The following is a 25,284-nucleotide window of genomic DNA, read 5'->3' as shown; positions in this document are numbered from 1 at the left end:
ATCTTCTGGAAACATCAGAATGGGGTAATAATGATGTTTCCTCTGGGTGATGGGGTTATAAGTGATTTTTATTTTCTCCTTTTTGTTTATATATATTCTCTGTAATATACACGGACTACAAGGAGAAACATGGAAGTATTTTTAAAAGGAGAGGGCATATTTAACTAACAAGATCACCCCAACATCGGCAGCAATGCCAGAGCTGCTGACTCCTACTCGGGCTCCTTCTAGCACAGCAGGAGTAACTACAACCGAGGGCTGTGGGAGCCCCCGCAGGAACCGTTGACTGCTGAGATTCACCAGAGCCACAAAGCGCTAGACGCACTAAGGGAGCGCGTGTCCGTCCTGCTTCTAGACAAGAAGTCCACACTTCCACTGGATCTGCCCAAGAGGCCTTAACAGACACACACACACGGGCGCGCGAGTGCACACACGGGTTGGGGGACACCTGCACCCCACTCTGGGTTCTTCTGATTTCACAGCCGCCAGCATAGTTGGAACGTATCTGTTGCTCCCTCCACACGGGGCCGTGGGGAGTGACGGGGAGGGGAAAGCAGAGGCCGCTCAGCTCCTACCTGCGCTGAGAAGCACGTTGCGGGCCGTCGGGTGCCAGGCTACGATGCCAACTCTCTTTGAGTGGCCTTCTAAGATGACCACGGGCTCAGTCAGGGAAAGGGTGAGTCCGTTTTCTGGGATCTGCCATACCTGTTGGAAGAGGAAGAAAGGTGATCCACATGAAAGAGGTCGGCTTTTGTTATCACATTTACTGTGAGCATCCTGTGGGAAGCCTCGCTGTGAGTAAACAGAACGCACGGTGGTCTCTGGATGAAAGGCAGAATGTGGTGAAACACGAACAGCTGTTCTTCAAATGGAGTAGGATAACAGAGCAAAATATCCATAAGCTCTAAAAATGTTAGACCTCTCTGGCTTTTATTTACTATTAGTGGAGATTTTATTTTACATTCACTGTTAAGTTAAAAACTCTCCAGTTAGAAGCATACCAAAAAATTGAAAGAAAAATACAAAATGACTGAAGCAAGCACCCACGAAAAGCAGCACTGGGGTGAAAACCCCTAGGTGAGCCCATGGTCTTGAGGGGAAAGCAAACTCTATCCACCAAAGGTTCTTGGGCGGCAGCATAGTTTTTCAAACATCATATTTTCTATAATTTTACATTGGGAAAATAAAAAGATACCTAATAGTTTTGTAACATGTACTGAAGAAATGTTCTCACAAAAGAAAAACCTTAATTGGACTTCATCAAAATTAAAAACTTTTGTGTTTCAAAGGATACTATCAAGAAAGGGACAAGACAACCCACAGAATGAGAGAAAATAATTTATGTCATATATCTGAAAAACAACTTTTATCTAGACCATATAAAGAACACAATGCTGCTGCTGCTAAGTCACGTCAGTTGTGTCCGACTCTGTGCGACCCCAGAGACGGCAGCCCACCAGGCTCCCCGTCCCTGGGATTCTCCAGGCAAGAACACTGGCGTGGGTTGCCATTTCCTTCTCCAATGCATGAAAGTGAAAAGGGAAAGTGAAGTCGCTCAGTCGTGTCCGACCCTCAGCGACCCCATGGATTGCAGCCCACCAGGCTCCTCCACCCATGGGATTTTCCAGGCAAGAGTACTGGAGTGGGGTGCCATTGCCTGCTCCAAAAGAACGCAATAAGAAAAGAAAAATAATCCCATTTTTTAAATGAGCAAGAAATCTAGATATTTCTTCAAGGAAGATATACAGATGGCAAAAAGGCACATGAAGAGCTGCTCAACATTATGAGCCACCAGGAAAACACAAATCAAAAGCACAGTAACACGTCACTTCACACCCACTACAAGTCTGGAATAAAAGGACATATACCAGCAAGTACTGGGGAGGATGTAGAGAATTCAGAGCCCTCATATACTGCTGGCTAGAATGAAAAATAGTGCAGCTGCTTTGGGCAACAGTTTAGAAATTCACCAAAAGATTAAGCACAAAGTTACTCTATGACCCAGCAATTCCACTTCTAGGTATCTACCCAAGAGAAAGGAAAATATATGTTTTGCACCATAAACCTATTATTATTCATCATAGCCAAAAGGTGGAAACAACCCAAATGTCCAGCAACTGACAAATGAATACAAGAAATGTGAAACACAAAGGAATATATGACCAAAGAAAGGATGAAGTTCTGACACACTGGGCTTCCCTGCGGGTTCAGTGGTAAAGAATTCGCCTGTCGATGCAGGTTTGATCCCTGGGTGGGGAAGATTCCCTGGAGGAGGAAATGGCAATTCACTCCAGTATTTTTGCCTGGAAAAATGCCATGGACAGAGGAACCTGCCAGGCTTTTCAGTCCATGGGATTGCAGAGTCGGACACAACTGAGCACACACGCACTGACATGCTATAGTGTGGAGGAAGCTTGACCATGTCAGGCTAAGTAAAAGAAGCCAGTGATGACAACCCACATACTGTAGGATTCATGCATATGAGATGTCCAGAAAGGAAAATCTATAGAGGCAGAAAGTATATTACTAAATTGCTTCAGTCGTGTCTGACTCTGTGCAACCCCATGGACAGCAGCCCACCAGGCCCCTCTGTCCACGGAACTCCCCAGGCAGAAAGTATATTAGTGGTTGCTTAGTGCTGGGGGTGTATGTGTGCATGTGCAATAGCTTAGAACATGGGGTTTCTTTCTGAGGTGGTGGAAACATTCTAAAATTGTCTGTGGTGATAAGTGGCACATATCTGTGAATATACTAAAGACCATTGAATTGTACACTTTAAATGGGTGAGCTATATGTAAATTAAATCTCAATAAAGCTGTTAAAACCAGATATTAAGTAACATTTAAGCTTTTGAAAAGGTTAAAGATTAAAACAATTATTTTCTTCTGTATTAAGTAAATCTTCTACCATAAAAGAGTTTATGCAACTAGTTCATAACAAATTTAGAACTTGCCAGTGGAAAAAATCATGCTCAACAGTGGAACAAGTGAGAAATAGAATTTTCCTTTGTTGGGGGTTTTTAAGGAGGAGACAAACAACTGTGTGTTTTCAATCGCTTAGCGGAGGCAGAGTCTGGATTAGGAGTGGTTAAGGTTCAGCTCAGCTGTTGTCCTGCAAAGAATCAGAGCAAAAAGGGTGCCAGTCTGAGGACTGCAGGCAAGTCGTGAATTACGGGATTATCCATAAACCTGCCTTCTGATGGCTTAAGAAACCACCTAATTTCCCTGAATGCTCCATCAGTCAGCGGGCTTTAAGGCAGATGTGAACCAGCATGGGAAGGCAAGGGGGTCGACCTTGCTCCTTCTCACCCCTCACCCAGACCAGGCTTCTCTCCTCTGGACAGAACAGACTCTGGCCTGCGGCTGCACTCCTGGAGTGTGGGTGTCTGCTACCCTCCAGTGGTATCTGTTTGCTTTCCCCTGTTTTTATTCAAGGGTTTAAGATCAGTAAAACAGCTCCACATTGAACTTGGCTATTTGAATGTAAAGCAGGACAGAAATTTTGAACAGAAAACAAGTACTGATTTAATCAAAGCACGAAGTCAGCACAGAAACAATTAGGAAGTGGGACTTCAATGACTCAACAGGAAATGCATTTTGCAAAATGAATTCTGACCAAGCTTGGGACAGAAAGCATGTAATTCCATATGCTGTCTCCAGGTGGCACTGTGACCGCGGGCTGCCGGGTTTTCCCACAAGGATCGTAAAACCTTCAGTGCCTGACTGACCCCGATTAAATAGTGCATTTTCAAAATCCCTAATGAGGCGTGGAGTGATGGGTGGCTTTGGATATAATCAGCATTTCCTGTCTTAAACATGAGAGCTCATAACAGGACTTCATCTCTTCTTTCTCAAGCTTCTTCATCCATCTTTTCTTTGGATGGCAAGGAGATTTTAGTGATGGAGCATAATATTTATTATATACTTTTAAAAATGAGGAAATTCTTTGTCCCTTCTTTATCTCACTTTTGGCAGACCTCACGGTTCCGTCAACAAGGCTTATGCATTTCACGCAGACACCTAACCCATCTTACTATCTCGGTCACTCACTCAAGAGCATTTTCCTTGAGTAGCCACCATAACACAGGCCCATTAGCAGGCAAGGAGGGGAAGGACAACTAAGCTTAGATCTTGCTCTCAAGGGGTTTACAGTCTTAACAAAGCAGAGTGGTCAGTCTATGAGACTGAAAGCAAAAGACAGCAAAGTCAAGCAGACAGGTGGAGCATGGGCTCAGGAACCAAGCAGATCTTGGTTCCACTCCAGCCCAGGCCTCTTACGTTGATGGTCAAAGGGCTCAGCGCAGGGAAGCGTCAGACTTCATTTAGTGCCGTGAGGACTAAACGAATTAAGAAAGTCCTGGAACAGTGCCTGACACACAGTCAGTGCCCCCAGTACAGTGCAGGGATGTGGAATATCCTAATTCTACATATCAGCTGTATGACCTTGGGGACATTCACCTAACCTATCTGGACCTCAAGCTTCCTCGCCTATAAAATGGGAATAATAAGGAATTTGCTCTCACTGGGGTTGTCTGGAGACCAATGTGACAACAGCAATCTAAAGCACTCAGAACAATGCCTGGCCTAAGGCAGGCTCTGGGTAAGTGTTAGCTGTACTTATTACTTGTCTTTTTCACTAGGAAACCAGAGTCTACATTACCAACGCGACACTGGTGTAAGCTAAGTGGAGTGAAAATTAAGTGTCACGAGGTTGCCTTCCTGCCATCTGAGTCTGGTACATCCAGGAAGATTCCCTGAGGAGACACCTCTAAGGATGAATAGGAGTTAGGTGATAGGCGGAAGCAGGAAAGAAGGAAGGGGAGAGGGAAGGAAGGAAATCAAGGATCTAGTTTCAAAAGAAAACAGCTGTAGGGAGCAATTTTCTAAAGAGTAGATGCTCCAAAGAGGCTGGCTGAGGGGCTGAGAGACAGCAGAGTAAAAAGATAACACTGGCAGGAGAGCCCCAGCAGGAGGGGGCAGTGACGGGAACTCCTGTGCGAGGAGACGCGAAGACAGCAGCCCTCCAGCCTCTGCAGGGAGGAAGGTGGACTCGGGAAAGGCCTGGCACACCTGTAGGTCCTTGCACATGAAGTGGACACAGCCCTGCTCGGTGCCCGCTGAGCTGGCTCACAGGCCCGCTGGCACGTGGCTCTCTGCCCTTTGCTGGGCTCCCTGCTGCAGCCACAATGGCCTTCCAGTTTGGACTGGAGAGGTCGCGGGAGTCTCATTCAGCCTATGTTTAGTTTCCCTGCGCACGACCCGGGACGCAGCCTGGTGTGGCCGCGGGCCAGGATGTCAGAGGCCAGGTCTCCACCAGAGCTGGGACGCTAAGTGGCCACGTCAGCATGAAGAAGGGGCTTCACTTCCTGGAGCCTCGATTTCCTTGTTTGATTCAAGGGACAGCAGCAGCTCTACCCTCTGAGGGTAACTGGAAAGGTCAACACGTGGAAACATTCTGCGCCCCCAAGCACCCCCCAAAGGTGAACTACTGCGAACGGAGTGACCTTTGACAAAACTGTCACCTCTCTTGGGCCTGGGCTTCCTGAGTGGTAAAATGGGACACGCTCCTGCCTCACTGCGCTGTTAACAGTGATTAAAATAAGCACCACGTGAAGGCTTCACATGGTGCCCGGCAAAATAAAAGGATCTATGTTCATGATTCTTCTTCTTGTTGGTAACTGTGACCCTTATGACCCCAATATGTAATTTTAAGTCTCAACAGCAGGATTCTTGGCAATGAAATTAATTTGTCTTCAAATTAATTCAGCCCTTTACCTAACTGCCTAATTTATGTCCAAGATATCACATGTGTGAAAGCTCTAGTTCATGCCTGGGCCAATTAGCACAAATGAGATCAGCTCTGATCTCCAGGCTGGTCCGTTAGCTTCTCTGTGTTCTGTGGCCACGGCAAGGACTCTAATACCACTCGCTCTTCCAGACACATACTCGGGGAGCAGAGAGGAAGAGAGGCATCAGACACCCTCTGCTGAACCCTCAGCGGGCATTCAGCCTGGCAGCCACTACAAGCTATCCCCTCACCTCCTGGCTTTTTTCCTTTTTTAAAATAATACTGTGTATTCCTGGCATTTTCTGTGTGGATGATACATTACTAAGGCAATGTTTTATCTTGTTTCGTTTTGAAAGAAAGGGGGTAAAAATGCCATCATTCTTTAGGGCTTCCAGACAAAAAAGTGAATCAGTGGGTGAAAAGCCAACATGGTTCTGGAAAAAAACAACTTTAAGCCCCTGTTCAGGAATGACTGTATCACTGGCCTCCTTTTCCCACGTGAATTTCTGAATATGAAAAAGGACAGGTCCAGAGAACAGTTCTAACAGGAAAAAAGGGAGGAAAATTAAGAAAAGCGATTTCTCTCAAAGCAGTCATTTTAAAGTGTATCTGTTTGACGGTTTTATTTCTCAAACACAGCGCAAATTTAAAGCAAACACAAAGTGTTTCCAGACACCGCTTCTCTGCTTTAATTACCCATCATGAACTTGCTACTGGGCCAGCTACTGGAGTTACAGCCACAAAAAGGATTCCCCTCAAAGGCCGCGTTTTTTAAATGCAGAAGAAATCAACTCCAAAGGCAGAATGAAGGAAAGCACTGATCTGAAGGGACAGGGAGAGGCTGAGACCGCAGCCCCTGCAGAGTAGCAGACCCCCCGCAGAAGCTGCCTTCCAACCACCCCCACGGGCAGGATGCAGAGTCAGGACACCCCTCACGAACCATGACACTGAGAACAACGCTGGTCTTGAGAAAACCAAGCACTGAGAGAGGGGTTCCAATGTGCCAAGGAATAGCCACTTGGCCGACGGCCCAGATGCAATCTGGACAGAATGGAAATAACAAGTCCTGCTGGATGACTGAGAGGGGCTGGAGCCCTGGGGAATGCGCTCTCATCACCAACCACGTCACTTCCACCTTTATTTCAAGGCAAAGCCCACAACAGGAAAATTTACAGCAGACACAAAACTGGCTAAACTAGGGAGCTGATCACTGTTGATGTCCACAGGAATGTTAAGACTGATTTGGGAAAAGAGAACAGTGGCCATTTAAGCCTCCTCATCTGGGACCATCAGAGCCTCCAGGTGAAGACAAGTAAGAGTGCTCCTCTGCAGGAACATCCCCTCTCCCAGACTCTGAAGGAGCCAGCCAGGTGGCCCCGCTGTCTGGACAGCTGGTCTTTGCATCTGTGTTTGCAGATAAGGGACAGAGTTGAATCGACACAATTCACTACACCTACCTTGGCTGCTCTTTGTATTATATAAGGTGTGGTTATTTTCTTGGAGCTAAAATTTTCCCAAATAAAATACTCAACAGCTGCAATCTCACAGTATCAAAAAATCTGGAAAACCTAGGAGCAGAGTATAGTTTCCCGGAGCAGGGTTTATATCATTGCTATTTGCTTGTACAAAACATCACTTTAAGAAGCAGTGCACCAGGACTTCCCTGGAGGTCCAGTGGTTAAGACTGCGCGCTTCCACTGCAGGGAACACAGCGTTGATCCCTGGTCAGAGAACTAAGATCCCACACTACATGCCAAAGGAGTGGCCAAAAAATGAGAAGAAAAAAACAAGCAGGACATCAAAAGCAAACTATGCCTGCAAAATTTACCTTCAGGTGGCTTCAAGAAGCCATCTCTAAATGATGAAGGGATGTACCATAAGGCTGGTATTCCTTCTCTAAAACTGCGATCAACACTAGTATCACTGCCACAGAATCAATGCTCACACCATGAATTAACACCACTTAAATGCAGAGGACATCATAGAATTACACCATAAATATAAAAAGCAGTTTTAAAAATTAATTTAATCATTTACTGTTCATTTGGTAAACTGGTTTTGTTGTATTTTTTCCTACTGAATTATCTGCTGAAGATATTATTACTGCCATGAATCCACTCTAAGTATACATCAAAACTCACTGTAAGAAAAATAACTCATTATATATTTATACCTTCCTTGATCCTCTCAATTGGCGTACTTGTGTGTTTATTTATTTAATTTAGTTTTTGAAACAAGTAAGGTAACTAAGGCTGAGAACATAGATATACATAGATAGATAAATAGATAGACGTGGCCTGGGACCTTCTCAGCATCCTTTCTCGACAAGAGCTGGGCCCTGATAGCAATCTACATTTGCAGCTCCTGGGCTATCACCAGGAGGAAACTACAGCCAACTTTTCTTCTTCTTTTTTTAATTAATAAAAGCTGCTGTTTGAAATTATTTGATCTATTGTATGGTGTTTTTATCTTCAGAACAAGTGGAAAATGAGGTATTAAGAAGCAGGTGGGGTAGGAGATCAAATACTTCTTAAAAACTTTTTTTTTCAACTGCTGAGTTATTAAAGCATTTTGCAATTAGCCCGATAATATCAAATGATTTGAGGCAAATTAAGCGATTAAAATATCAGCCCCATACTTAAGGGACTAAAAAAGAGCTGGAGGAAGATTTATCCCAAATTTACAGAATGTTCACTCTGGCAAAACCAATAAAGGGGCAACACAGGAGGATTCCGGGAAGACGGTGGTGTCAGCGGCAGATCTCCCCAGGTCCCTGCAGAAAAACACAGAGCACCCAGATGACAAAACAAAACACAGGGATCACACTTACAGAAAACGAGGCGACCACCAGATGCAAGTGGGTGGAGGAAAATCACCAACAGCCACACGACCCATGTGCTGTCGGCCTCTGTGTGAAAAACCCCTGCGGCAGCAACGGGGGCCCCACAGACCTGAGCAGAGCAGGCCGTTAGGAGACCACAACGGAAACAGGAGGGGCTCTGCCTTCCCCAGCAGTGGACGAGAACAGGGCCTTAAACAGCAAAGGTCTGCAGGGGCTGAGAAATCTAGACCCCAATATTCTCGAAGCCAGCCAGAGAGGACTCCCTTCTGAGACAGGCCCACACCGAGAGGCAATTCCAAGGAATGGAAGCAAAGCTGAGCAGGACCGAAGTAAGACGGACAAAGGAATCAGAAAGGTCAAGTTAAAAGCAGGTCAGGAAATACAGAGCAAGCCGCGGTGTTCCTCAACACTACCCGAAAACGACAGAAGAGGGCGCTCTGCAGAGTTTGAACAGCTTTATAAAGCAAGCCAGCTTTTGAAAGCTTTGGAAAAACTAAATTCACATTAAAATAAGAGAGAGGGCAAAAATAAATAAATAAATAAAGGCTCCAAAACTACTATGAGAATAAAAGAGAATACGGTACAGAAATAGCACCCTGACAGACAGTACAGAACACTAACAAGATCCGCGCCAAAAACGATTTAAATACTATCACATAGGCTTCAAAAGACATTATTAAGAGAACAAGACAGGAAACGTTATAAGTCTGAACTTGAAAAATTCAAGAACAGGTGGTGGAAATCAAGAAAAAATTAGATCTCAAAGTAAAAGTACTTTAGAAACAAAGGCTAACAAAGAAACTAACAGCTGCTGCTGCTTGCTAAGTCGCTTCAGTTGTGTCCGACTCTGTGCAACCCCACAGACGGCAGCCCAGGCTCCCCCATCCCTGGGATTCTCCAGGCAAGAACACTGGAGTGGGTTGCCACTTCCTTCTCCAATGCATGAAAGTGAAAAGTGAAAGTGAAGTCACTTAGTCATGTCCAACTCTTAGCGACCCCATGGACTGCAGCCTTTCAGGCTCCTCTGTCCATGGGATTTTCCAGGCAAGAGTACTGGAGTGGGGTGCCATTGCCTTCTCCGAAACTAAGAGCAAACAGACACAAATAACAACCCCAAAGAAATAAAAGGTAAAAAGCAGAAACATTTTAGCCTACAAGAAATGAGTAGGAGGGATGTCTCTGGTACGCCCATGCAGGGGGCCAAGGCCCGCAGACCCCAGTGTGGCTGAAGTCTACAGGTCCCACCATGTGAGCGCACCCGAGGGGCTCCTGAGCCACCCGCTGCCACCAGGTCCAGTGACCCTGGGATGGAGCCCTCGGAGGATCCGAACCTCTCCACTCCTCTTGCAGGCATCCAGGTTCCTGACCACGCCTTTCAGGCAGGACTCGGCCCAGGCATTTGGGGGACCAGTTGCTTTCACCAGCGCCAACCTCAGCCCTCAGGCCAGCTCTCTGAATGTCGAGGAATTCCAGGACCTCAGGCCTTGTCTGTCCCTGGTGATTAGGGACCCACTGGGGACAACCAGAGCCCTGAGGTGTCAGGCTCAACTGTGGTCGACTTGCCTGTGCCTGGAAAGTCTGGCATCCTCTGCCCAGGTGTGCCCTGGGGAGTACTGGGCCATCCTCCAGCAATACGGGCTGCTCCCCTCACATGGATCCTGCCTGTGAAACTCCAGGGACGGAGGCCTGGGGACTGGTGCTGGACACTGTCGTGTCCCACTGCCGGTGGCTGGCAAGGCCTCTTTGCAGAGGCCGCTGGGGCTGCAGTGTTACTGGTCTGACCTTTTAAGGCAAAGTTTCTTTCTGAACACGATAGATAGACCAGGTCTCTGAAGCTGCTGGTTAAGCCTCACACCTGGTTAGGGAGGGGATATTTATTTATCTGTAATTTCATCTTCAGTCACAAACTGAAGAGAGATTTTATGAACATTCCTAGGATGGCCTTGTTCTCATAAGTTTCTTCTTGTTCTGATTTCTGAAAAATAAATCACAGATTCGGAATCTAGTGAGAGCCTCTTCTCTGGTGCACAGTGGCATTTCGGGTCCAAATCAGCTAACACCATCAGTTGGTGCTTTTTAAAAAGTCTCAAGTGACCAAAGGCATGAGTTTGCACTCCTGAAGCTGGGGCGGAGTTAGGATATGAACTGTAGAGCCAAACATGTTTCCACTGAACCAGGAGCTGGCTCTATGCTGTGACTGCCTGGTGGAGAGTCATCATGATGGTTCAATGGTGGGAAGTAATAAGTTCTTGGCGGGGCGGGGGCGTGGTGTGCTGGGTCCAAATGAAAGAATAATGAAAAATAAACCTCTCCTGTCTTTTTCAGCCCTTTTTTCTAATTTATTCATAATATAAATTGTAATGAATTATACCTACAACACCTTTATTTAAATCCAATGTCTACTCAGCAGCGTTTCTCTTTATCCAAATGTATATACCAAGTGTTAAACATAATTACTGTTGGGCATTTGAACTTTCTATTTTCTTTAATAGACAGGAGTGCTATTAAACATCTTTGTAAACGCTAAAAAAAGAAGAAGAAGAAGAAAGGTTTGGAGAGAAACTGATAAATATCAAAGCTAGATAGATAATATCAAACATCAAAGAAGACGATAAAGCACTTGGATAACAGGAGTCCCTGAAGGAAAAAAACCAAAGCAAAAGAACAAACTTTGAAGACTTCTAAGTCAAGAAAACTTTCCTGGAGGGTAGGAAAAAAAAAAGAAGAAGACCTGAAGCTACACTGAAAGAGCACATCACATACTCAGAAACACCAACTCAGAATAACCAAAAATAGTCTAGCAAAATTTACTACATTTTAAGAAAAAAAACACAAAAATTTTATGAACATCTAGGCAAAAATAACATATCTATAAGGAAAAGAAAATTACACCATCATCTGGTTTTTTATAGCAACACTTTATGCCAAAATAAGATATTTAAATACTCAAGGAAATGCTGCAAGCCAAGGATTTTATATCCAGAAAAATTTACCTTCAAGTATAAAGGTCAGAAAACTAAGATCATGGCATCTGGTCCCATCACTTCATGGCAAATAGATGGGAAAACAGTGTCAGACTTTATTTTGGGGGGCTCCAAAATCACTGCAGATGGTGATTGCAGCCATGAAATTAAAAGACGCTTACTCCTTGGAAGGAAAGTTATGACCAACCTAGATAGCATATTCAAAAGCAGAGACATTACTTTGCCAACAAAGGTCCGTCTAGTCAAGGCTATGGTTCTTCCAGTGGTCATGTATGGATGTGAGAGTTGGACTGTGAAGAAAGCTGAGTGCCGAAGAATCGACGCTTTTGAACTGTGGTGTTGGAGAAGACTCTTGAGAGTCCCTTGGACTGCAAGGAGATCCAACCAGTCCATCCTAAAGGAGATCAGTCCTGAGTGTTCATCGGAAAGACTGATGCTAAAGCTGAAACTCCAATATTTTGGCCACCTCATGCGAAGAGTTGACTCACTGGAAAAGACCCTGATGCTGGGAGGGATTGGGGGCAGGAGGAGAAGGGGATGACAGAGGATGAGATGGCTGGATGGCATCACCAACTCGATGGACGTGGAGTTGGTGATGGACAGGGAGGCCTGGAGTGCTGCGATTCATGGGGTCACAGAGAGTCGGACACGACTGAGCGACTGAACTGAACTGAACTAATAAATAATAAAGGTCATAACAAGCTGCTGTCAATATAGAAGAGCTTAGAGCGCATGTTCCCACGAGCCTTTCCTAGTTGATTCCGTCCCTTGGAACTGCTCCTCAGTATGGATCCAGCCCGTCCCAGGAGGGAGCCCTCTCAGATTGGTTTCCAGAGAACTGGGGTCTACAATCGACCAGAGGAGGAGTGTCAGATGATCCAAATGACTTTTTTTTTTTTTAAACTGCTTTCAGCAATCATGACAGTGGTGATACTATTGGTATTTTTAGTGTGAGATTACTGTGTGTATACCGTGAAACAGCAAATGAGATAGATTAGAATATTTTAATTCATCTTGACTCCCTGAAAACCAGGATTCTGGGTGTGAAAGAAAGGAGACAGATGCATTATTAAAGAAGTCAGATAAAAACTCTACAGTCCTGACTTTGAACTAGAAAGATTAAAACTAAGTCACAAGGTATCATATCTTTAAATATATATGTATATTCTGAACAAATTTACCACACAGTCTTATAAACAATGATCACCACAGTAACAATGAGCATCCCTAAGCACCCGGACAGTGACCGAGAAATTCCATTTTCCATTCAAAGAAACCAGGGCCTCTGAGAGAAAGGCCGATTCGAGGTGTGGGACTAGAGATGTCCAGGATGGGCCTTGGACACTTCGACATACCAAAGAGTAAGGAAGCCACAGAAACAAGTAGGGTCATGTCAGAAGGACTCGGGAACTGCAGACAGGTTTCCATTAACAAAGACTGAATGAGCTGAGCTTTGAAAGAAGAACTGTAATGGATCAAAAACTGTGAAATAAGTTCAAATCCATGAGTTCCATATGAAATGAAAGGGGAAGAAAACCTCCAAAGGAAAAACTAATTGGTCACCTTCTGAGGAAGACCGAGAACCAATTCATTATCTTGAAAACTGGGTAAATAAAAGGAAAGAATCAAATGTTTACCCTGCTTTCCTGTATGAACTGTACTCCTGGGTAACTAAATAGATGAGAGGGAGGACCAGCTTACAACTTCTACCAGCTGAAAACTGAAAACAACTGATACCCAGTAACTGTGCAAATTAAAAAAAAGAGAAAAAAAACAAAAAAACAGGCATCTTGAGACCTCGTGCCTTGAAGGAGACCAGAGCTGGAGCTCTAGGCTTGTCAAAGGGTTGGAATCTGAATCTAATCACACTCTAGGATGCAGCTGCCAACTCGCAGGGAATCTGAAAGACAGAGAAGCAGGTTGAACTGGACCATGAGGGTGCAATCAGCAGAATCTGGACTGCTGGAAGCTTCAGGTCGAAGGTCAGGCATCTTCAACAAGGAAAGGATGGAGGAGGAACTCCTCCTGTAGACTAGGAAAGACTTAAAAGACCTATCAAGCTCTTAAAACTTGGAAGGCTGAGCTCTAGCATCATCCAGAGATGCACGTTTACATGATTAAAACCACAAAGAGAGGCAAGGAGGTGAATTTACTGGTTACTTGTGGAGGGAGGGGTGGCTCAGGATTGGGGTGGGCATAGGAAGAGTCTGAGAGGGCTGGGAGAATCCCACTTCTTGACCTGGGAGGTGGTCACAGGATGTTCACTCTGTCATAAATCTCTCAATTCACTTTTTCACTTAACTGTTCAGTGTGTTTTATAACACAAAGGTGGTTTGTTTGTTTTTTTTTAAGGGCAACATGAACAATAATGCTGGAGATGAGGAGAGATGTGTCAAACACCCTTCTCTAAGAAAGGTTAAGGTTTCCTAGATTAAGATTTGGCACTGGGTCTGAACACTGTTCTTCTCCCTTAGCAAAATGTGTCTGTAGCCATTCAAATGATCAGTTTAGCAAGGCATGTTAAATGGAACAATTCCTTTTAATAGCAGCATATTTTTTTAATATGCGTTGGCTGCCAAAATCATGAGATCACAGGAGGAGTTATTCTCAGCCAAAAGTCCATGAGAAAAATTGGTAAATGTTTAAATGGCACAGTTCAGGAATTAATTTGTGTTTATGTAAAATAATTATAATTAACAAAGCCTTCCAAACAATGTTTCTAGGTCTGGTTCAGTGCACAGAAAACCAAGAGGGAGCTACCCGAGTGCGGTTCTTGCAGCTCTCCACTGCCAAGTGAGAGGCTGCCTTAGGGAAGACCTGCTCCCATCCAGACCTGACTTCAGGACTCCCCTTCCGCGCTCAGACTCAACCTTTCCAGCAGATGTTGGGATAGGGTTAAAAATGCATTCAAACCCATAATTACACTTGAAGACTAAGAAGAACATAATCAAGAACAAGAAGCTTCACTTTCAAAAGTACTCCTTCCTTCCACCAAAGCCTGGTTTCACACATAACCTACTTTCAGAACCTAGGGAACATAAAGAACTTACTTTAAAAATCTTTCAAGTTGGATGTCTGTACACCTGCAGAGAAAGGACTTTCTTAATCAGGGTCCACAAACATTAGCTTGGAAACAAGCACTTGCAAAAAATTCATTACTATCTCTCAGTATCTGTTTCATGTCCCATTTATCTGTATAACCTCTGGCATCATATTTCACTGGAATATGCAATTCATGCGAACAATTTTCTCTGCCTTTTTGGTGGGGAGGAAGGTTATGCTGTCCAATGGCATTCACAGAAATATTTGAAAGTCACTTTATCTTTTCTAAAATCTTCCCAACCAAGCAGATGTGTCAACTGTTAACAAGGAAGAACACACACACACACACACACACACACACTCACACGAAAGAAGAAAAAAAGACAACAGAGTACAACTCCTTGATATAAGGGCTTGTAAAATGATTTACCAAAGTTAAACTTTGATGTTGCTAAATTCTTACATAATACAATGGACAATCAAAGCTACCACGATTTTCTGCATTTCAAACCTCCTCACACACACTCTTGGGAGGCAGCATGTGAGCTGCGCTGGCCGGCGTGCCCACCACACCACGGGGACTTACCATAACAGTGCAGTCCTCCGAGCCGCTGGCAATGACCTGGTCGTTGTGTGGGCACCAGTCTATGTCCAGCACTGGTCCTGTGTGGCCACATACTGTTGGGTAGGATTTGTCAATTCGACCAGTCTGAAAGGAGAGAGAAACATACCTATTATCATCAAGGCCACAGAGTCTGTATGTTTTCTCAGATCCATTTTTCCTTTATTACCTCTACCCTGAACTCTCAACACTCTACCAATGATAATGTTCATTCAGATCAGCCAACGTCAACCAATAAGAACTGTCAACTTGCATTTCTAGAAATAGTTATTACTGCTACTGCTGCTGCTACTAAGTCACTTCAGTCGTGTCCGACTCTGTGCAACCCCACAGACGGCAGCCCACCAGGCTCCCCCATCCCTGGGATTCTCCAGGCAAGAACACTGGAGTGGGTTGCCATTTCCTTCTCCAATGCATGAAAGTGAAAAGCGAAAGTGAAGTCGCTCAGTCGTGTCTGACTCTTAGCGACCCCATGGACTGCAGCCTACCAGGCTCCTCCGTCCATGGGATTTTCCAGACTGGAGTTGGGGTGCCATTGCCTTCTCTGAGTTACTACTGGGGACACTCTATCAAACAAAGGAGCTACATTTCCAGAACCAGAGATTTAATTAATCAATGGCGTTAAGAGACACAGCAAAAAAGAAAAAGTCTTTTTACCAAAATACAATTCTAACAAACAGCTGAATTGTAAATTATAGGTGTTTCTACTGTTTAAAAAAAAAAAAAAAACACCCTAGTACTACTCAAAGTGTAAAATATAACCTTTAATATAATAAGCTAATACCCTTGAATATATACAAATTAACAGCTCTGGAAGTGGATGGCACTGTGAGCAAGCAAGTGAAGGTAATACAAAGAAAAGCCTTCACCACTGCTCAGGGGCTGAAGGACATAGGATGTGCCCAGGTCTCTGCTGTCTTCAATCAACAGAAGACCACTTTAGCACTCAGTCACTACAGATCCACAACGCATTAAGAGCACCACTTTTAAGATTGGTCATAGCAACCGTCACAGTGTGCTCACGTTACACACTTGAACCTAACGAGCCAATGTGGCTTACTGGACCGATTCAGTGTTAACCAAGACAAACGCTATTACAACAACAGGTGTATAAAAGCCACTTCCTTTTTAAAAGCTTAATGCCAGTCCTTTCTGAGGTTCTTCTACATGTGCTAAACACAGGTGGACAGAAAGGGATCACCACAGTGTAAAACCGAACCTCTCCTGTTATGGCCAATTGTCACAACACAGGGGCAGGCTTTTTGGAAAATGTTTAAGATCAGTGAATTTGGATTTCTCCACCGACTATGGAAATCTCCAGGGAAGCAGTGTGCTAAAACAGAGATCACAGGCTCAGAGTCAGAGAGATATGGGTTCAAACCCAGGCTCTCTTGGTTAAACAGCATATGATCTCAGACAAGTAATTTCTGTAAGCTTCAGCTCATCACCTATGAAATGAGTAATAATAATACTTACCTCCTAGGATTACCATGAAGAGGAAATGAGAAATGAGGTAAATCACAGCCCAGCATTACAATGATCTATATAAGATCTATAAAAAAATTACAGTACCTGGAATACAGTAAACACTCAATGAAAAACTGGCACTTATTACTAGTTTTTCCTGCATAACATATTCACTCACTCCATCACTAAGAGTTACAAATGTGTGTTATCTGTGAACTTTGGGCCAGATACTGAGCTGAGTGTTGGAGACACAGAGGTAAGCAGGGAGGCCTGGCCTGGCCGAGCTTGGAGTCCATCTAAAGCTCCAGTTACAGCGCAGCACAAGACGTTGCGGCAGCAGGAGAGGCCCTGGGCGGCGGGGACACAGGAGGACGGTCAGCCAGAGGCGTCGGGCTTAGTCTCTGGGAGGGTTTTCTGCTGAGAAACGCGAGTTCTCAGTTGAGGGGTGAAGATGGACCAGCCTACAGAATTGAGGCCTGGGTTTTTTCACACACTCTCCCTTTCTCTTGCAAAACTAATTCACCCCAGAGTGTGTGTGGGTCCTGAATTAGTATTATAGAGAAGCTGGGTCATATATGAGAAGCCATGTGGGTCACTGACAGGCCACAAAGCAGCAAAAGTCAGGGACCAGGTGCCAGGGCTGGGGTGTGGCATTGCCGTTTTCTCCCTGAGGCCCTGGCCAAGCCTCAGGTTCTCACCTGTAAAACGAGAACCCTAGACTTCTTTCTTCCAGAACGGATGTGAGAACGGACTGACACAATCAAGGGAAAGCACGTGGTACTGTCCCAACACTTCGAACGCTCAGAAAATGTTGCCAGAATTCAACTGCTGGAACCCACTCTATCAGCATCCCTGACCACACCCTTCCGTAAAGAAGGAACTGTCACTAAGCACCTAGGCCAGGAGTTCTCAGCCTGACTCTCCCTGTGAGCACTCCTCCCTGGAGCTCCTGCCCAGGTAACAGTCTACTGCTCAAGGTGCTGGCGGTGAACTTATACGTGTTTGTTTTCTAATATTATCTTCATATTATGCATTATTATCATTATTTAAACTATATAGTAGTTACTCTCTTGAATGTGTGGTATTTTGTAATTTAAAACATTCTGAGACAGGAAGCCCAAGGTGGGACCTGATACACATTGCAACAGACATCGCAGAAGGACAGGATGCAAGAAAGACAAAAACTGAAGAGATGAGAGCGGAGGATTTTCCCGGTTTAACTGAAGGTCAAATCTTCAGACTGAAAAGGCACAAGTCCCAAGGAGAAAAAGAACAAATCCACATCTATTCACATCCTAGCGCAACTCCGAAACACCTAAAACAAAGACAAAATCTCAGACAAAAGCAGCCAGAGGGAGAAAACAAATTACTTGGAGAGAGCATGCCTAGGTCAACTGTGGGCAGACTTCTCAAAAGCAAGTACAGAAACACAGATGTGGGGGAATATCTTGGAAACGCTAAGAAAAACAACCACCTGTGCATTCTATACCCAGATAAACTATCATTCAAAAGTGATGGACGGCTAAAAAAACGAGACATTTTAAACAAAAAGATACTGAGAACTTAGCATTTAAAGACTCTTATGCAAAGAATTAAGTTCTTGGACTTATTTCAAAGATAATTTCAAAGAATTAAGTTCAAGGGGTTATTTCAGGAAAAAAAAAGTTAACCAAAAGAAAGAGCTGGGATCCCAAATCAAGCAGTGAGCAAAAAAACTGGTAAATGTGATCAGTGTAAATGAGCACTGACTGTATAGAACAGTAGTAATTATGAGTAACTGCAACAGAAGTAAGACAAGGCACATATTAACATCATTTCCAAACACACATTAAATATTTATTTTTAAAATAACCAATTAGGATACCACAAAGTAAATCTCCAAATATACCAAGGAATCAAGATCCTAAAGTGCATGTTCTGAGTACAATGCAATACAATTAAAAATTAACAGAAAAATATAAACCAAAAATCTCCAATGCATCCAAATTACTCAATAATTCACATAGAAAATCAAAACTGGCCAACAGCCAATAGAAAAAGGTTAAAAAAAGAAAAGTGAAAGTGTAAGAAAAAGGTTAAAACTGGTCAGTAAATACATGCCGTATCAAAACTTGTAGAATATAGCTAAAACAAATCTTAAAATTCCAGACAAAATAAGCCATCTCCTAGAAAATATGTGATGTATCAAAAGTTTTTCAATAAACAGGAAACCTAGAGAGACCCAGAACTATAAAAGAACCAGTACTGTAAACTCCATATTTCACTGCCCACTCAAAACCAATCAGTTAGTAAATTCCAAATGTAACAGAGCTGGATGGTTGTACAGATGAGTTTTACCCAACATTCAAGGAAGAACTCATCTCCAACCAACATTCCCAGAGAACAGAAAATCAAGGCACACTGCTGAAGCCATAACCTAAGGAATGTACCACCTGACATGAAGGAAACCTACAGGACATAAATATTGATGCCAACATCCCTCAAAATGGGGGGAAAATGTAAACTAAACTCAGCAGTGTGGGTTGTTCTCAAAAAACATAAGTAAAAAGATATGTTGCAAAATGGGAGAAGATTTAATATTTACATCTGTATTTGTACACTATTATATGCATGTATACATAAAATGTATATCTGACAAAATCAACAACACTTTAACAGAATAAGGGGCAAATGACAGGAACAGGGATCCACAGGGAAGGAAGCCTGAAGAGCCAACAAATGTATGGAAAGCACTCCATCTCACTGGTAATCAGGGGACTGCAAATTAAAACAATAAGGTAATAATATTTGACCCCTATTAAAACTGGCAAGAATTTAGAAATCTAAATACAAGTGCTAGCAAAGATGTTGGGAAAGGGGAACTCATAAAAACTGCACCCAGGAGAGTATCCTGCCACAATTCCTTTGAGAGCAGTCTGGAAACAACTGGAGTGGAAGATGCCCACCCCTCAGCAATACCACTTCTACATGGTCTGTCCCATATTTTGCACAAGAAGGGTATTCATGGCAGCACTGTTGGAAATAGTGAAAAAAGCAGAAGCAATTTAACTGTCCTTTGGTATAAGAACAAACCTCACTTACATAAAAGTTTAATACATAGAAAATAACAGTCTGTGTTACAGGTATATGTACATGTAATAAAAGTACAAACATATGATACACAGCAACTTTGAGAAGATGATTACCTCTGGGGAAGGAAAAAAGATGAAAAGGGGAATGGTGTTTTAGCTACATCTGTTATGCTTTACTGTTTTTCAAAAACAGAGATGAAACAAACATGGCAAAATTTTAACATCTGTTTAATCTTGTGGGTGAGCACAGGAGTATTCTATTATGTATGACTTGTTTCCTAGTTTTAAAAATAATTAAAATATAATAAGGTTGAGAAACACACGAATGCATTGCTACTAATTTAGATTTTTTTTTAATGTTTAACTTTAGAAAATTTTTCTACCTGAATTGTTTTATTTGATCTCAGGGTCTCTGCATTCTGGGGCTCTCCCTAGCAAACCACTTGTGGCATTCTTAATGGTAGAGTACAGTCACTAAGCTCTCAAAAGCTAAGGACACCAAATAATTTTTTTCAATCTGAGCTAAGAAGAGCTTTTGCTTAGGTATACAGCAATCTTGAGGGGAATCTGGGAGTACATTAATGCTGTGCTGTGCGTGCTCAGTTGCTCAGTCCTGTCCAACTCTTTGCGACCCCATGGACTGCAGCCCACCAGGCTCCTCTGTCCATGGGGATTCTCCAGGCAAGAATACTGAAGTGGGTTGCCACACCCTCCTCCAGGGGCTCTTCCTGACCCAGGGATTGAACCCAGGTTTCCCGAATTGCAGGCTAACTCTTTACCGGCTGAGCCACCAGGGAACTAATTGTTCTTATATACTCAGAAGCTTATTAAATGACTTTTCTTTTTTAGGTTAAAATTACACAACCCTGGCCAAAAGTTAATAGCTACTTACCAGTATTCTTCAGTTAAGTAAGGTACCTGAGAATAGTAAGACGCATTTCTGCATTCTCAGCTCAGCCCCAACAAGTCTACAGGATAAAAGTACTAAAGGGCCCAACATTTTCACAGGGACTTGGATGTCATTTAAAGGACACGTGCCACTTATTTCCCTCCTTTCTATTAAAAAAATCAGTAATAAAAATCATTAGTGCTTTCAGAAGACTTACATTACATGCTAAGAACTGTATGAAGATCTTTAATCTGCATTAGCACAACTTCCTGCATGACAGAGCAACTCTATTATTCCCATTTTCTAGATAAAGAAATACCAACAGAGAAAGCCAAGAAGCACAGATCGAAAACATCACTGACAATCCTACAAGGTTTCTACAGGGAAAGATAATTTCCACTATGCCATGAGGTTGTGAAAAAGGCACGAGAGTAAAGTGGAAATTATTGGCAGCTGGTCATCAGAAACCCAAAGTTAATCAAAACTGATACCCTGCAAACAGCTGCTTCCTCTGGTTATAACATCGCCCTAAATCCTTACGACAAATAAAGCAGGGAAAGTCACATCTTCCTACAGCATGGCAGGAAGGGAATCGACTCAAAGTCTGGTAGTGATAAAGGAACACAAGGCAGAGCGTGTGAGGAACACTGCCGTTTTCAGTGTGCACTGGTGGTTTCACACGCAGGATGCTCTCCACACACGGTCAGGCATCAGCCCTTGATTCCAAGGGCTTGCACATCCAAATAGTTTCTTACCCGCAATAAAATCAAACCCAAAGCACAACAACATATTTCACCCATGAGTATGTATCTTTAAAAGGGCGGAGCTGGGGAATTACAAATTGCTGAGAGCTCAAGTCCCTGGAAACCGAAGGAAACCATACTATAACGGCCTTATATGGTAAAGATGAGGGCATATCGTTTCTGAAAGTCCTTCTGCACCGGGACCTAATGCGAATGCACTTCTCATTCATAATCATGACACATCCTCATTTATCATCCAGTGAATAAACTGAGGAATCCATGTCTAACTCTAGGTTGTGAAGGGCCATTCAGAAAGACATGACTACAAGTCATGGTGACAACACGGCTTACCTGCACATCTAAGCAGCAAATTTAAATGAATGCAGAGGATGGAAGGAAGACTGACAAGAACTTAATAACAGCTTTTAAAGTATCATCTCTGGCTAAACAGTGATTTAAGAACTACTCATCAATTTCCCAAGGCTTATATATAGAATAATTTCATTTACTAACAAATCAGTCCACTGTTTCATTAAGGATGCGTCACCTCAGTTACATCATCTAGAATATTACTGCTTTGCTAGCATGGAATTCAAAGCTTAGCTGAGACTGGCCAGTCAGATGTAAATTTCCTGCTTTAAATAATTGTTTAAAATATATTGATTATTTACTAGTTATCCCCATCACATGCCATAGGACAACTTCTACTGTACCTCTCCAGCTAAAACTCCAAGTGATGAGAATTACCAGCAAGTCAACTCAAGTGGCGAAAATGACCAACACCAAGGTTCCCAAAGGCTCTGGCTCAGACCCCACTGCATACACCTGTGGGACATATCAGTGAAATAGGTCAGAGCACTGGCTTACAGACTATTATTATCTAAAGGACTCAGTGGCCCGCCGGAGATCCAGCAATATGAGCCCCGGGTAAAATGTAGCTCCGAAGTGCATGTGTGGCTGGCACCAGGGACAGCTGTGACAGCAGTTTCCACGTGGCGGCCCTGGCTGAGGTTGGCGGTTCCGACAGGTTCCAGCCAGCACTCCTGTAGCTGAGAACCACCAGGACACTGGCACTGTCGTTTACTCTGGGTTTGGGAAAAGTTCTCAAATATTTCAAAGGGGCTATAAGCCTCAGCACAGCTCCTGGAGACTGACGCTTCACTAAACCCACAGAGTTTGGGAACACTTTCCTCCCATAGGCTTTCTTTTCTCTCTTGGGGGGGTGGTGAAAAATCAAAATTTAAGCATTAGTAAATACATCTTTGTAAAACTGCTCTAGGAAGGAATGCTTGCAATTTTAAATAAGTTGGCAAAAACATTCCTCCTTAGGCATAAAAAGTTCAACATAACTAAATATTCCTAATTGCAAAGGTATTTCCCATTAGCTTGAATAGGAAACCACAACTGATTCCACTTACATCTAATAGTATCTTACTTATGTGTCATAGAGTGGAGTGTTAGTTGCTCAGTCATGTCCAACTCTTTGCAACCCCACGGACTGTAGCCTGCCAGGCTCCTCCGTTCATGGGATTCCCCAGGCAAAAATACTGGAATGGATTGCCATTCCCTTCTCCAGAGGCTCTTACTGACCTTACCTTTTGTATCTCCTTTCAAAAAAGAATCCACGTTTAGGAAGTGCACTCATCGCAGTCACTGAAGACACTACCACGCAATCAAAGCCCTTTGGATACATACAAAACAGACACATGCAAAAATCTTGTCACAGACATTTCTATAAAGGAGTTCCACTCTGGGATGTATTTTCAAGGAAGCTAATGGTGTATTTTACAGGTGCAGACATTTCACCCTCCCAAAGTCTCAAAATACAACTCTGGAACGCTTCCATAAGACCTTTGCATTAATCATTTAAGTTGACTGTTTCTTGATTTAAGACCGACCGCCTGACATGGTAACTGCTTTCAATCCACACATTAGCTAGCTTAATATTAAATTGAAGATGCTACCAAACTGGTGCCAAGGAGGCTCAATCTGATAATTACTGGTTACTTCCACAAGCGACTTTCGGTAAAAGCCATACAACACTTTACCCGGCAGGCTTATTCTTTCTCACAACCAACATGTTTCTGTAAAGTTTAAAAAAAACAAAACTCCCATGGTGTCAAAAAGTGACACGTTAGTTCTATCATTCAAATCAGATATTCCTTTTTAAGATGCTGAGAGTATTCCACACACTATGTCCTTCTGGTCTACACTCTGGATTCAGTCAGACATGCAGGCTGTTCCGGGGCGATGGGTTCTGCCTGCTTCCTCAGCAGTCTCCCTCAGTCAGTCCAGTACAGGCAGCTCCCACGACTGCCCTCCAAACTTCTCATCTGCAGTCGTCTTATAATTCAGCCATTTTATAATCCATTATGATCATCTGAGTTTATTATCCAGACTGGTTACACCATCCTCAGATGTAAGGCCCAAACAGCTTCCCCCCATACCCTGGCTCAAGGAACAAAGATTTTTCCAAACTGTTCATCCCTACTTTATATTCATACAGGTTTTCATTTTAGGGAAAAATGCTGATCAAAATCACTTGACGTGTCCAAAGTTCAGTAACTATCATACTGTTGATACATCAGAAGATCTTTTCAGAGGCACGGTCATCTCTCACCACCAGCCTTGGAATAATTCCCTGAAAACTCATTCTCCACAAGGAGAATGGTAAGTTAAACATGTGCTCAGACGCAAAGGAAAAGTTTGCAGAGCCTGGGCATAAGGCCTCCATTCACACTGTGCAGAGTTCAAAGGAGTCAAAAAAGGGTAACTATTGAAGTGGGTTTTTCTTTTTTTTTTTTCAACTTCCTTTTTCTTAGAGCAGTATTATTTATGTGGATATGCGTTCTATTGAAATCTCTTCAGGCCCTGCTCCTCCACAGGAAGGAGCTACAGTGACTGGTGGGGGGCAGGGGGTGGTGCAGGGAGAGTGGTCCACAGGGCAAGGCTAGGCGCCCAGCAGCTGGCCGGGAAGACCAATGCACACGACACAGGGCCTGCAGACAGGCGGTCACCAAGAGTGACAGCTCATACATGGCCCAGGAATGGAACATTCTGAGGAGGTTTTACCTTAAGGGAACCAGAAACGCCAGCCTTAGGTGGAGGTGAGAGGAGGGGCTCAGGAAGAGCACACACAGATTGGGTTACCAGGCGCTGGAAAGTAAGCTGGCCACCACAGCCGCCAGGCACGGTGTGGGAGCCCTCACCTGCATGTGAGCAAAAAGAAACAGTCTCTATGGGCACAAGTGAAAATGCCAAGCAAACCATTCTGGCACTGCAGGTCCTCTTTAAAAACTGGGTTGAAGAGTGAGGAGACCATTTTAGAAGTCCATGAAGAATCTGGCGGCAGTTACTGTAAAAATATGGATATTTTATCATCAGAAAGCAGAAAGGTAGAAGAGTTGGCATTTCCTGGCTCAGCCACGCCTAAATATACAACAGCAAACGGAGAGGCTCTATCTCCTAACTTCTTGACTTAACAGAAAATTTATAAAGCAAAAACCTCATCACTGCAGACAAATAATTCCATATACTACCTCTGGTCTGAGAACAAAGAAAAACTAGGAACCCATGATGAGGTAGAAATGAGTCAAAACACAGTTCAGCTTGAAAGGAAAAGCTGGAGAGCAAAAGAACTATCCATGTAAGAGCAACTACAGGAAACTAAAACAAAGTATTTTACACCCACTCAGAAAGGAGGGGAACTGGTTGCCGAACCCCTGTCCTGAGTGTCATCTCCCTGACCCTGGGGGTTCCTCCCACAGGACCCTCCACGAATGGGGAAAAGCCCCAGAACCACCCCTTCCAATCCCAGCTCTGCACTGGTTTACCCAC

General features: G+C 43.6%; 1 protein-coding gene and 1 pseudogene across 3 annotated transcripts in view; one reads left to right on the top strand and one right to left on the bottom strand.

The window, feature by feature from the left end:
* The window catches only part of CORO1C (coronin 1C), a 77,463-nt gene that overhangs the window by 14,698 nt on the left and 37,481 nt on the right, over positions 1 to 25,284 (bottom strand). For all 3 annotated transcript variants that reach the window (XM_061385138.1, XM_061385139.1, XM_061385140.1), the window contains exons 3-4: positions 15,242 to 15,364; positions 576 to 705 (exon numbers count right to left, since the gene is read on the bottom strand). In XM_061385138.1, coding sequence (XP_061241122.1) covers positions 576 to 705; positions 15,242 to 15,364 — 253 coding nt within the window. The remainder of the gene's footprint in view (positions 1 to 575; positions 706 to 15,241; positions 15,365 to 25,284) is intronic.
* On the top strand, positions 9,697 to 11,266 carry LOC133228994 (threonylcarbamoyl-AMP synthase-like; annotated as a pseudogene).

Source organism: Bos javanicus, chromosome 17 (genome assembly GCF_032452875.1).
Source record: "Bos javanicus breed banteng chromosome 17, ARS-OSU_banteng_1.0, whole genome shotgun sequence".
Taxonomy (NCBI): Eukaryota; Metazoa; Chordata; class Mammalia; order Artiodactyla; family Bovidae; genus Bos; species Bos javanicus.
Note: the sequence above shows the minus strand (reverse complement) of the source record. Positions and strands in the feature narration are given on the sequence as shown.